Below are 14,989 nucleotides of genomic sequence, written 5' to 3' on the forward strand. Positions count from 1 at the left end.
TATGGTCTTGGATGGGAAAGTACTTTCCTGGAGTTACCTATCTTCATTTAGCACCTTCTTCTGCTTTAATTAAAAAAATTGCATACTCTCCACCCCCTAAATACCTAGATGGCATGAAAGCAATGTATCTTCTGACTGAGTGATTGCCCTGAATGTTGTTAGTTCTTCTTTGTTGGTCTCAGTTGCTTGGTGCTGATTCTCTCACCCAAGAGAGGTAATGGTCTTCCAACACATTCCTTCCTTTTTCTTTCTTGTATCCATTCTCAGTTGTTCTAAGACAATAGGTTCCTCAGACCACTTCTATCAGGAAATTGGGAGTTATTAGAACTTGTTCTTGTTTCCATTCTTTCAAGTATGTAAGCCTCTCAGCACAACATCAGACAGCAGAAAAAGAGTGGAGCAGGTAAGAAAGTCTGTGTTTAAATTCAAGAGTTTAGAGGTGGGTTGAAGGAACTAATACACCGGCATAATGTTCTAGGTATTTCCTTCTGAGTGACAATCTAAAGGCTACTGTAGATGCCTTTTTATTCTCATTATTTGAAATAATAATTTAAAGGCTCACTGAATGAGAAGCAGTTGAAGAGAGAGTTGTATTGTGGTGTATATAAGTGAGAAAACCAAATGTTTTAGTCGTAGATGCAGTGCTGTGTTTGTATAACCCCTCTGCCATCCTGAAGGCATTCCATAGCATTTCATGGACTTGTTTGTGTCAATAGTTTCAACTGAGCTTCTAACAGTGAACTTCTTTTTAACAGATCTTTAAATGTGAATTTGGTACTGCATTGTCTCATGCAGTTTCTGAAGAAAAGGGAAGAGACTTCCACCTGGGAAAATAAATAAATAAATAAATAAATAAATAAATAAAGATGAGAAGGGAGAAATATAAATGCCTGTTTTTTGAGATAAGGAAATGGTCACATTTTTAATAATCCCTTTCCATCTGCTGGGTGCTAAAACCTGTCAGAGAATTCCTTATGTTTTACTAGACATTTTGTCTTTAATGACCATTAAAATAAAAAAAAAAAGAAGAGATAATCTGGTTTGCTACTGCATAATATGCTGTTTTTAAAATAACCAATTGTTTTAAAATAATATCTATGGAGATGTTGTCGGCATTTTCACAAAGCCATAGTTTCTGCTTAGGAGAATATTTACTTTAAGAAACTGGATTCTAATTAAACTCATACCAGGCATTGTTTCAAATTGAAAGAAGAGACCCTGTTTTTAAATTTATTCCTGTAAAAAGTCCAACCTGTTAATATTAAAAGCAGATTCCAGTCCCAAATATAAAGTCTTTCCACATATAGAAGAAGCCTGGTAGATTCTGAAAGTCCCATGGACAGCCAGAGGCAAATTCTCTTGTCACAGGCAAAAATAAAAGACAGATTTGAGGCTGCTTAATCCAAGCTCTGGGAGTATGCTGGGAGTATGTTTTAGAGGAGATGCTGGGAAACACTGTTATCTGCAAAGTAGCTTGGAGACATTCAAGTGACTCAGCTGTGGGATTTTTTAGTGCTACAGTACACTTCTTGTAGACACTGCACAGCCTTAGAGGAAGACCTTTTCTAGTATTAACTGGATAACAGAAGAGTAACTGACAACTCTGTAACGTGTTAAAATGGGACTCAAAAATGTCTCCATTGCTGTCCATTTCAATATTTTTTGCTTATTTGGAGGATGCTTGTTTAATTGAAATGATTCTCTGTTGGATCAAGCCATGAACTCATTTGTCAGGTCTCCTGTTTAGCAAGAAGCTTATTACCCAAGACCATCCCAAGAGTTATCCTGCCAAGCAAAAAATGTTAAGAATAAAAAATAAAAGCTTGGCAACCGGTCTGATTTGTGCTGTGTCTTGAAACTTAATTTCTATTATTTCTATATAATTCTCTTCTATTCTTCTCTCTCTCTTCCTTCTTTCCCTGCATTTTAGCAACTGTAGGACTCAGGAATGTGTAAGGAAAGTGTGTGTCTACATGTTCTTAAGCACGCTACGTATTTAGGGTGTTAACATGCACACAGCCTCTGTGATTTTAGTAATCCATGCTAGCTTTTTTGAGAATATAGAATAGTCTGGATAAATATTAATTTCCTGTACTTCATAGTTATTTTACCTGGCTTAAAATAGGAACTGCTGCCTGGTTGATAGGACTAAAATGCTGTCTAATTTTGGTTTTTTTTTGATAGTGTGTCACAGTCTTCTGAAATGCTATTATAGAATTTCATACAGCATTACCTATTAAAAATATATTTGAGGACCCTGCTGCAAAAAAAAAAGCATTAAAAGTGCCCACTAATACTCAACTCTATTAAATAAAGGCACTACCTCTTTCTACCATTGGTTCCTGTCATGCTTGAATGCAAAGTACAAGGCTAGCAAAAGATAAAAGAACTGCAGCTCCATTTTTAATGACTATACAATCCAGGACTGTAGTATCCAGGCACTAAGAACAGACAGTAAAATTAATCTCATGTCTGTTGATCTCTAGACGACCTCCGTCAGCCTTTGGGACTTTGGAATATGTGAGTTTCATGCTTTGTTCTGATAGCAGCAAGCCTTGGGAAGATGCCAGCTTCTGGTGACATGAGTGCTTGCCACAAAACAAGCAAGACAGTCCTTCCCAGAGCTTCGTCACAGTTTCTGTCAGCTCTAGGATGACAACTTTTTTGCCATGGCTGACCACAGAGACAGACACACTCCAAAGGCTTCTGCTGAAGCTGATAATCACTAGGGGAAGACTTTTTCACTGACTTCGGTGGGCTCTGGCATGCTCTTCATTAAATAATTAACGAGGCTAATAAGCACTGTGACAGTGTCTGTTTTCGATTAGACAAAGTAGTGTGTAGCCAAAGAATGAAATGTTCTGTGTGTATCTGTGTATTATCACAGTTTCTTGGCCATCCCACTGGATTCTGTGGCCATTTCACAGGTGCTTGATGAAGAAGGACTTTGACTTCTGATGTTCTTCCAGGAAACGATGAGAATTTGTGTTTTTCTAATGTTTAGAATGTGGGAAGGTCCTGAAGGACAGCCTCCTTTCATAACCTGTACTTTCACTGGCAAGTTGACATGTTACATATTTAATATATATGAACCAAAGTGCCTTCTGAAATCTAACTTGGATAAAATCTAGGATGAGTGATCTTGGTTAGAAAAGCAGCTGGGCCTGTGTAAGAGATGTGCAAGCAAATAAGCTAGCAACAAAAATCAAGTGAGTCAATAGCTACTATACAACAAAAGCATTGCTTAGGAAGCCCAGATTTGGCTGTGTTATGACTGCAAAGAGAAATTGGAAGCTGCTCTTTTTAAAAATGATACTGCTGTTAGGGGTTGATGTGGTTTGAAATACAGGAGGGACTGTCAGAGTGAGTGTATCAAATGGGATGATTTATAAGTGACTTGGAATGGAGCACAGAGATTAAACCTGAAATTAGCCTAGAAGTGTAATGCAGCAGCAGAGTTTGCCCAGGTGTTCCATGACTTTAAGTACTGAGGTCATAAAATTCAAACATTTAAAAAAGGGAAAAGAGATAAAGACTTCTAAGTTTCTACAATCTGAAATAAATTGGGGGGTTTTTCTGCCTTACCTACATGTTATGGTTTTTTTTCCTAATAGCACAAACCTCTGAGCAGAGTAGACAGAAATATGGTCTCATGCGAATAATAACTTTGCCCTCCCTACTTGTGTGATGAGACTGATTCAGGCCAGTTCAAATAATTACTTCTTTACTTTATCAAAGTCTGCTCCCTTCCAGACTTCCAGACTTGTTTGAGTGCTCTTTTTGTCTTCTGTCTCATTCTTTAGAGAGTGTTGGGGCAGTCTGTTCATTTTAGCTCTGTCATGCTCATCCAGTTGATCTGAACAATGCAGTAGTCATATTTGTTACTTGGCCTGGTATTTATAAACACTCTCTCTGCATCCTGATGGAAGCTGTAGTGTCTAAAGGACAAGGTTTAGTGCTGATGTTTTATTTTTTGTTTGAGTAACATGTAGTTTTGGTTTGCTGCCAAATATGTTGTGTGTTAGCTTTTACCTTTAACCTTTTAAGTAACCCTTTTCAGGAAGATCAAGTTTCTTCCAGCCAAACTCAACTATGTTTTCAATTTCACATTTCCATTGAATATTTTGTGCAACTTTAACTAAAAATTACTCACATTGGTAGTTTATTTTAGAGCTGAATACTTTAAAATTATTTTTCTTTTTTTTTTTTTAATTGTATGTGAGGATGTAATGAAAAGGGAAGAAATGGAGATTTGGCAGATTTCATGGCAGTCTTATGGGAACAAGTTTCATATTGCCCATGAGTTTAGACTGTCCTTCCCAATGATCTGATTTATTTCTTTGCAACATTTTCTCTCCTTTTAATTGTACCATAGTCTACACTACTAATTACCCAGTTATCGCAAGTTTTTATACAACCAAAGCATCCATATTGTATTACTATCTTTACAATGAACCTGTAAATTGGAGGACTGCTCTGTTTAAATGATAAGGAATAAAATCCAAAAAGCTGTCTAGATAGTTAATTGCTTTCTTAATCGCTTGGCAGTCAATACCTCTGAGATTGTCAAAATATTGCCGGAGGTGACAAAAGCCTATGAAGTCCAATAGTAATGAGTGAGAGTATCTAAATAGGTCTTTTCCCAGTGCAAAGAACCAATTAAGCTATGCACTTTTGGGTTGCTTTGAAATCTCTCTCATGTTGAAGTACTGGCATTATTCAGGCTAGACACTGGTTGATTGATTGGCCCAATGTGATATGAGCTGCACCAGTCAGTACAATAACCTTCTCATCAGAGATAAAGTACATTCTACCTTAAATGTCTTAGTTATTCCCTATCTGATTTGGAAAGGAATCTGAATTCATGTTTCTCACTTTCCAAACCTTTTATGTAGAGACAGGGCTTTTGTTCATTCTGAGAAAGTGGCTTCTTCACTGGAGATGTTTTACTTATTTATTTGTATAAAATAGCTGCATATGTGTCAGAGTATGGACTGAGATCTCTTTTTCCCACTGGCCTCTAGAGGCATTCACGGTCTTTGGCCAGTTGGCCCCCCAGACTGAGGGCTTAGGTTTGTCAGTTCCCACGTCTTCTGGACCCCACATACAGTGGAATTCATGGCTTCAAACGGGTGGGCATCCTGTGTGGAACATAGGTAAAGCTGAGCATGTTGGCACAGCTCAGAAATGGTGTGGGCATAGCCTTAACTGTCTACAAATGTGGTTCGTAAAGTGGATAAACTGAGTAGGTATCTGTCAAGCTAAGTAATTAAAAATGCTGAAGAGAGGCATGCAGCTGAACCCTTTTTCTTACCAACACACGTGAAACAGCCAAGTTTGTATTTGAAAACATTACCAGTCTCCTCTTCATCTATTCAGAGGGATGTTCCCCCTCTAGAGCCCATGCCATTCCTCCTTTCCTGCAAAGGGCTATAGGGAAAGCTGATAGTCGGGTTTAATGGAAACTTTTAAAATAGAGACCAGCTCTTGTCAAGTGCATGCTCTAATTTAGAGCAGAGACGTGAACTCAGTTATTGTGTGTCAGGTTCTGTCTTGACCACAAAGGTGAATTTTCTGAGGTAGAGCATGCTTCCTCAGTCTTTGGAAGGAGTTCTGTTTTGTGTAAATAATTAGATGTTGAGCAGAGGCTTCAGTTTATGTCTTCTCTATCCCACGAGTGCTGCTAGGCTGTGGAATCAGTTTCTTGCTTGTTTTCTTGCTTTCTCTCTCAAAATCTTTCTGGCTCAGTAAATTTGTAATTATTTATAGTTTGAGGAACGCGTTGGGACTTGGTTGAGAGCCAGTTCTTTAGGCTGCTTGGCAGCACTGGGTTATTTTTGCCTTAAGGTAGAAATATAAGCAGCCAGGGAATTTTAGGTACTGACAATGTTAGACAGCAATTTAGGAATAAAGGGGATTCAGACAAATGTAAGTGCAAAATTTAGTCATTATGATCTGGACCACAGAGACATTCAGATTAACTTTTATTGATTTAAATGGAAACTTGGAGCTTAAATAACTTTGTGGAGCTTGTCCAATATACTTTAAGAGATAATTGGGTGCCAAAATCAGTCTTTTAGCTCTATCCTTGAGTGACTTTCTCAAATTTGTGGAGAAAGCATATAATAAAAACTGTGCCTCAGATGTCACTTGTATCCAAGGTTCTTCATTCAAAGGACCCTATGGATATGTGTTTAACTTTGTGACCTGAAGTAATAAGGTTTGCAAATTAGTCTCTTGGGAGAGAGAGAAGAAAAAGTAGTAAATATAATGTTTGTATGTGTGATCTGCACACTTCTTTTTGACTGAGAGTTAAACCCCAAATTTTTAATATGTGAAAATTATCTTAGTAATGTGTAAGTGTTCTCTAAGCACAGAGGGAATTTTTAATTTTTTCGTTTGGTATCTGGTAATGGTGTTAAGGCAGTTTGCACCAGTGTCTTTTACATACAGGACAAAGAGTAAATACTATGATAATAAAACATTATTTGTGTTACAGATGTGCCTACATATCATTCTGTGCACATTTTGTGGGTAACCTACACCTAAAAAAAGCTGCTAGTTTAGCTAAAAACATATCTGAGAATGTTTTCCCAAGTAATTTTTCCTGCTATTTTGGACCAGTTTTATTAATTTCAGAATAATGGATACTACTTTGCTGAAATATAAGTGTGAGCTTGGGCAATGTGGGCTGCCCAAGTATTCTGTTAGTGTAAATGACATAATGGTATTTATGGTATTGCTTTACAGGACTGCCGAATTTCCTAAGTTCTGAATAGGCCTTTGGAGGGCCCCGATAGACTTTACATAGAGTTGTCAGTTTAATAAGTGATAGAATGTCTGTTAATAGATATGAGCTCTTCAGAGGGAAGTCGGTTGGGATCTCTGTGTCTACTGGCTTTCAATTCCTGTCTCTTCCTCCAGACATTTTCTCCAGAATGTATTCTCATTCCAGTTAACACCATGAGAAATTAAGTACAGTGTCTGATTCTGGTCTTCTTTACACTAATGTGAATCAAGAATGAAACTGTTAATAGTAATACTTAGAGGTATTACTGCTCTTACTGGTAAGCTTATTCTACATATACTTTGTTAAAGATGGAGATTGAAAGAGAATTATGGCTCATATTAAGATATTTTCTTGCTTATAGTTCATGGATAGAGTGAGGCCATTGGAAGTGAGAGAAATGCATTCTTTTCTTCTTGCAGCTGACTTCAGTTTAAAAATTGGAAGTGGTTTTATGTAGGGCATATGTGGCTTTGAGACTGTTGTAATTTAATAGTGGATAATGAATGAAGATGCTGAAGTTGGATAAATAAAATTGTCGCATAAACCACCAAAACCAAAAATAAAGAACTGTCAGAACAGGATTTTGAAATATCTGTGTTCTCATGGATTTTGCTGCTTTTACAGCTCCATGTTGCATGACCTCCTCTGACCCCCATTCCCTGCCAGCCAGTCAGTGTCTTGAGCTGCCAACAGACACACTAAGGAGCTTGTCAGATAAGGGCAGCATGTTGAGTTGGAACAGTGTTTGATGGATTAAGACCCTGGCTGTTTCACCTGTGCAATTTCTGACTTGTATTATGAATGACATTTTCAAGGCCTTTGGGCAACATTGCCAGGCATGCCCCTGGAGACCATATTACAATGTCAGAACAATGTCAATTCCAGTTAAATAATTTTTTTAGAAAAACGATTAAATTAACATCAAGCTTTTGACAGCATTTCCACAAAAACTCAGAAATCCTCAGTTAAGGCTCCCATAGCACTGCAACTTGACCTTTTTTGTTGTTGTTGTTGTTGACTATTAAAGAGCAGTATTTTATTTTCACTTTTCTTTATTTTTGGCATGCTGTAGCAGTCTTTCAGTTACAGCCTTGCAGTGTTCTCCCAGGCACTATTAATTCTATGTGTAAAATAGTGTTTGTCTGAATTTTTTTGTAGTATACATTAGAACTGCCTCTGTATATTTTAAAAGCTCTGTCCCACCAATAACACTTTTAATGGTTTTGGATTACCTCAAAGAGATTGTCTTCTATTTTAGCTGCCCAAAACCTGTATTTACAGCTTTATTGACTGAAAATTCAAATTAAAAAGAATAAAAAGTCCAACCCAACCTACTAGCCTGTTTTCTTGTGAAAACAGCCTTGACACTTTAATCAATAATATAGCCAGCTTCATGCAAACAAACATCTGGAACCTTTCTGATGGTTCTTTCTGAAGATTTTGCAATGATCACACTCCTTTCTTCTCTTCTTTTAAGCATACATAGAATGAGCCATTAATGTTTTGTCCCTACTCTCTGTGAAGAAACGACTGTAGATTATTTTGGTGCGAGAGGGAATCAGTAATATCCAGGTCATTCTCAAATATGAGAAATACTCAGAAATTTATTTCAAGAAAGATAGTGATGTCAGCCTTCTCCAGAAAAGGGAGAGCACTCAGGTATGCAGAATCCTGCACGTCTAGCTACCTCACATCACAGATACTGGAACTCTGTGTTCCCTGTCAGGGGTGCAGGCAGCTGAGAAGGGACATACGAAAGAATGCGAAAAAAATTTAAAAACTACTGTCAGAAAGCAGACCAAAAAAACTTACTGAAAATTTATATGCCTCTGTGGAATCTTCCGATTTTGACAAATTGGTAAATTCTCATGAGGAACCTTTTCATCTGACTTTTCTGATCATCTCCATTACTCAGCTTGAGCTGGTTTAGACTTCAGCTGCTGCAAATTCTCTGCCAAGCAGCCTGCTTCAGCTGAGCCAGCTCTTCTACTGAGGAGCAAGACAGCAGGATTTGGGACCATCAGAAAGGGTATCCCGACAGCAGGAGAGTTGGCATAAAGGAATTGACAATACCACTGATATCAACTCTAGCTGAGCTCTGAACCACTAATTTTGACAAGACAATGATGTTGACATTTTCCAGTGTGATTATTTAGTGCTGGACAGCTGTAACCAGACTTGGCAAACACTTGTACTTCACCTTACTTACAATGAATTTAATCCTTCTGCCTCAGTTTCCCAAGTATGGAAAATTGAGGATAATAAAATTATTATCTTCATAGAGGAGTTGTTATAATTAATGTTTTTAAAGTCCTATATGTAATTAAAGTGCACAGCAAACCTTCCAGCTAAGGACAGATAAGGATGTATAAATCTTCTGCAATTTGGTATATGTGTTGCTTTTTATTACTTTCTGTTTGTTATTTTTTCCAGTAATGATACCATGTCAGTTCAAGTAAGAAAAGGGAATCAGAAGAAACCGGTGCTTGAGAACCATGTGCAATATGATCTTAATAATTACTTCCATGGAAAGTGCTTTTATTCCTGCCTTTATTATTAACTTTATTGACTATATTTTGTCGGTTTACCTTTGGCTTGATCTAAGTAAGATAGAGCTTCTATTGTAACATTTCTGACCAAAGCAAGTTAGAAATGGTGCTGTAATAGCATTTGCAGAATTTTAGAGGACTTGATGTGATGGTGGCAGCTATATGTTATATTCTTAGCCTGAGATTTGTTCCCCTAAAAGAAGCATCATAAATAGAAATTACATCCTTACCCTTTCCTGTTCCCATTTCTTTGTATAACCTTCAAAAGCAGTGATTCAGAATAACTAAAGAGCCCACAAATATAAATGAGGATCCTTTAAAATCTAGACTGTTTTTCAATATAGGCTTCCGTTGATTTAAGCACTTTTGAAAATCAGGCCTTTTAGTTACGTGCTTGCATGTCACTTGAGGAAACAGATTTTATAATCCAAGTGTAAAAAGCTTGTCCTTAACTTTTCTCGAAAAAACAAGCTAGATTTCACAAACACATGTTGCATTGAACATCTTTTAGCTGAGTATATTCCTTGGCTTTTCCAGAAGAACTGATTATCCAGAACACTTTGAATCTCTAGTGGGCTAAGTATGATGACTTGTGCTGTTCTTGACAGAATATGAGTTATAAAAAGCCTGTAACTGTGACGCCTGCTGGATGAATTTTGATTAGAGAGTCCATTTGAAACTGTGCTTTGTGCTTCTGAATTGTTTATTTGACAAGCATATACTCCTTCAAAGCAATAGCTACAATATTTGTTGTAAGAAAAGGAGGATGTATTTTTTCTTTTTGTAGGCATTGATTCTGAACCCCCAAGTTCAATTTTTTAATTCAGAGGAACCTTTGTTGTAACAATATGTAAAGTAACAAGGAAGAAACAAATGCAACACTCAGGCTGCTAACATCAGTGGATGGTAACATGAGTAATTCAAGATTTATTACATTTCAGCTTCTTTTGTCCTTAAGAACTTGTTTTCTTGAAGGTAGACTAGGAATAGAAAGTTCTTAACTATGCAGAATTTGGAAAATAGGATGCAGAAATAAAAATCTGCCATTTCTTCTGTAGTGTACTTTTCTCTTTCCTAACACACACCAACAGGGGGAATCTACAGACTGTTTTAATAGCATGAGTTGTGGTCAATATGTTTGTTCTCCTCTCTGTCTTTGCTCATTTCTGATGGAAGGATGGATCCAGAATAGTGTAGAAATCATATAATAGAATATGTGATTTTTTTTAAATTAAAACTTTGAATGCAAGGCAAGCTTGAAGATTCCATGCCCTGTAGTTTGTTATATACAAATATTAAAATTATTCCTCTGTGTCAAATAATAAATCAGATGCAGATAACTGATAGCAATAGAGCGAGGTTACAAGAGGACTATGCTTCCAAGCATTTGGGAGGTGGGGCGTGTGCAGGTAACGATTTGCCAAGTGACCTTGTTACCTATAGTAGGGTCCCTTCAAATTATACAAGTATATTTGAAATTAGTCTTGATACTCTGCTGTTGGGATACTTGATTGCCAGTCATATTTTAGTAACACCAGTGTTTTTCATGGAATTATAATTAAGATTCTGTACAGTCATCGCAGTACAGGCCAAATTTCCCAGTTAGTCCCTGCAGCACCATTTTACCTCCTGAACAGTAGCTCTCTTGTCACTCTTCCATTTCATTCCAGTCTGTGCCAGGTAACCATTTGGAGATAATAATTTTTTTTTTTTTTTCTGGAGAGTCTCCCACGGGCAGCATGAATACTTCAGCCAGACCCATACTTTATCCTTGTTGAATACCAAGAGCAGTGCAGACTCAGCAACTTTTCTGTCCACTGATTTAAAATTTGTTTGTAGGATGTTTGGAGTAGAAATCAACTCAGCTTGTGTAAGGATGCTTCATAAGGGATTCCAGAAGTCTCTATCACACAAATAAACATATCTCAGGACATGCAGAGGAATTGTAGGAGTCAGTCTTTATTTATTCGCTTGAAAAGCAGACATGATCCTGGGAAAAAAGATTCTTTTTGCTAGGAAGGGATTATGAAGTCCTGTATTCTAGTGTTTGGCTGAAGAAGGAAGTTTCCTTATAGATGAGAATGGATGAATATTCCACGCCCATGCTCTGGAGGGTGTCTGAAAGCACTGTATCTTTGCAGCTACATCCCTTTGAAAATGCACTGCTCCCCATGCAGCTGCTCATGGATCAGTCCTGGCCTTTTCCTGGTGGCTGATAGAGACTCTGCTGTCATGAGTGAGCACCATTGGGTTCTCCTGGTAAAGAGCAGTGATTATACTGTTGGCCTCAATAGAATTAGAAGTAAAATTTGCTTACATCACATATTTGTTAAAAGGTAGCTTTTAGGAAAGCAGAAGCTATTAATTACCTGCATTTAATGGTGATTAAATATGGAAATAGAATCACAATATAACATACTATCATAATGTAACAGCAGGATCACTCATGTAACAGGCAGTTGTATTACTTTTGGGAATGGGAAATTCTGTGATGAGTCAAATTGCACCTAGTTATATTCAAATTTTTCTTTTCCAATCAGCAGCTGGCTTTAAGGCAGAGAATTCCTTGTGTTGACTGTCTAGAATGCAGACTTTAATTGGCAACTGCTGTAAGAAATTTCCTGTGTGTACTACCCCTCTTAGTGAATATCGTTCTATTTTGAGCCTAATTGAAAACTGAAGATAGGAAACTAAGCAATTATTTTTCCCTGCAGTACAATGTCTAATATTCTGATTTCATGGCTGTCTGGCTACAGTGATTAGGAAGGACATTTTCTCAGTGTTCACAGTACCACAGCAATGTATCAGGAGCATTATGTATCAAGGAAAGGAACTATTATGTTAAAATACGTGCCACTTAAAAACACACCCAATTAAAAAGCAGGATGCTGTTCTGTTACATTTGGTGCAGTCAATAATTGCTTTTTCTTGTCTTTTTTTTTTTTTTTGAAAAGCTGTTGAGGATGTAGAAAACAGCCTTCAACTAGAAAGGCTTTAATAGGAGAGATCTGTGACAGCAGAGATAACACCTCTGCAACAAAGGCATTTTGTGTTTAGAACTGTACTTCCATGTTAAGTCCAAGATGCTGTGGTTATTCTTGTTGGTAGAGAAATGGGATATACGTGTGTAGTTGCTGATGATTGTATAGTTCTTTAACTGAAACAAACTACTCTGTGGGACAAACTGTGTGTTAATCTCCCAGTATTTACAACAGGATACTGGCTAGGGGTAGTAAACAAGGAGAGAAATCTGTTCAATGTCCCGTAATCTTGCATAGAGAGTTAGAAAAAATACTATCAATTTAAAATGTTTGCTTGTTTTTTTTTTTTTTTTTCTTTTTATATCAGATAGTATTACTGAAGTCTTCACTAACATCTATGTGACCAGTTTTGGACCTGTGTCAGATACTGATATGGTGAGTTCCTGAATCTTTTGCATATGTGGGTAAATGGTGTAAAATATATATGAAATTCCTTTAAACTTGTATTCTTCTTTTACTTATTGTGGATGAATTTAAAAGTTTCACTGAAATCAGAAAGTGCCTAACCCCATGTAGTTCTAAATTTGGAAACTGGTTTATAGACTTTATGATGAGTGTGCTTGTATTAGCTGTTTAGTTTAGACCTATAAATCTTCAGACTGTCCCACTGACTGTATTTTGGTTTATATTCTGGAGCAATCTTGAGATGGATGAACTGGATTCCTCTTGGATGAAAACCTGGAATGAAAGGAACACTCTTAATGTTGGCAATAGACTGAAGGACCTGATGGGAGTCAAATCTAAATTAAACTTATTGAAAGACATAGCTTGGAAGCTGGGTCATCAACATGGTTGTGGTGTTTTGCAGATCTGTCCTTCGTAATTTCATTTCAATTCATAATTGTTTGGTAAGCATCTAAGGAAGTCAGTGACATTAAAAAAGAAAGAAAGTTTCAGATTATTGCTCTGGATTATAAAGAATTGTTTGTAGGCTCACTGCGAGTAATACAGAGATGAGGGAGAATGTTTCACACTGGGTAGGAAGACCTGATGGATATAGCTTCTCTAAAAGGGAAGGGAAGGACAATCTCAAACTTACTTTAACTACCTCTTATGCCCCTGTCCACTTGACAGGTTTAGGGCAAGGTTGTTTAATTTACTCTGGGCAATGTGTAGGAGAGAACAAAATTCTCAGCAGATTCAACAGCAAACATTTACTTGCAAAATTTAGAACATTAAGGTAGAATAAGGTACTTGACACATTTTAAAACAATATCCAGGCAAAGTAAGTACTTCATAAATTTTAATTTAGCAAACTTAAACTTAGCCAGCCTTAACAAATCCGGACACAAGGCACTTATTAAGGCATTGACAGGAATTTTTTAGTCTGGCTTACAATGTATTCTGAGAAGTTAGGAGAAAAAAGGGAGAAAGAGAAAAAAAGATAAGAGTAGAATGATATCACCATCTGTGGATTTAGCAGCAAGACTTGATTGTTGCAATTTTAATGTCCATTGGTCCAAATAGTGGTCGTAATCTTGACCCATCAGGGATGGCAGAAGCCCACGAAACACAAAGTTCAGGGGGTTAACATATGCTTAGCTTTAGGTGGAATGCCAGGCACCTTTCCCGGGGTGGGGGAGTTTTAAACTGTCTTTTGCCACACGGTGGATCTGTTGCAGCACTGTAGATCATGCGCAGTCCTCTGGTGGAAGGCCCCAGAAATGAATCTGGGGCATTTCAGGGGTCTTTGGTTTATGACACCTTCTAAGACAAGACAGCTGCCTCTCAGTCAGCGTAGTTGAGCCGGTTGTGCACCATCAGAAGGGATGAGCATCAGGCCTGTGTGTGAATGTCCCAGGTCGGGGGGAGTTTTACAGCTGAGCCACTTGTGTAAGGAAGGACATCAGCATGATAAAAAGTATTAATCCACCTCACAGGATCTGCTTCTTTTTGGCCTCTTCCCTTATATGTCTCAAACCCCAGCTTCTTGCTAAACAGAAGTTGCATTGTAGTGGTCATCTCCTGGGACTCGAACCCTCTGTACCTGGGCTCATCCTCAGCAAAGCCCTGGCTGCTTTTGCAAATGGCTGATTGTTTGAGCCATTAACCATTAACATCTCAGTCTCCCACACTACCCTTGCCAATCCTGCACAAAATTATTTTTTAAGTGTTTTGAACATTCATTATTATATATGAGACATATAAAACAGTACCTAGATGTATCCATAGCTTTTAAAAATGAATATTTTTTAAATCAGGCAACATTTCTTTTTCTATGAAAAAAGTCAGGTTATGCATCATACAAAACAGGGAACATTGTGATGTTATGAACAAATTTATGGAACTAAATTTTTCATGGTACATTGTATATTTTAAAAGTTATTTGCTTACTGACTAGCAGGTAATCATAGCTTTGGAGAATATATTCTGGTGGGTTTTTGTGTTTGTTTTTTTGTGTGGGATAGTTTCAATTTTCAAGTTACGTTTTGATATTTATGAATACATTAGTGATGCTTCACATGAAAGGCCATTTCATAGGAGAAATACACTTTTTTGTTGTTTTTATTACATGTTGCTGATTCTCTTGAGGTGTTTTTTCCTAATGATTTTAGGTTTTTGAAATTTTTATTTTATTAATAATTTTGTAAAAAAGGTATCCACAGCTA

General features: G+C 37.2%; 1 protein-coding gene across 1 annotated transcript in view; it reads left to right on the top strand.

Annotated features, from left to right (window-relative positions):
• Positions 1–14,989, top strand: part of GABRA2 (gamma-aminobutyric acid type A receptor subunit alpha2) — a gene marked incomplete at both ends in the record, with an annotated part of 57,300 nt that overhangs the window by 12,488 nt on the left and 29,823 nt on the right. The window contains one exon of the mRNA XM_082282460.1: positions 12,688–12,755. Coding sequence (XP_082138586.1) covers positions 12,688–12,755 — 68 coding nt within the window. The remainder of the gene's footprint in view (positions 1–12,687; positions 12,756–14,989) is intronic.

Source organism: Coloeus monedula (assembly GCF_965178545.1).
Source record: "Coloeus monedula genome assembly, chromosome: 5".
Taxonomy (NCBI): domain Eukaryota; kingdom Metazoa; phylum Chordata; class Aves; order Passeriformes; family Corvidae; genus Coloeus; species Coloeus monedula.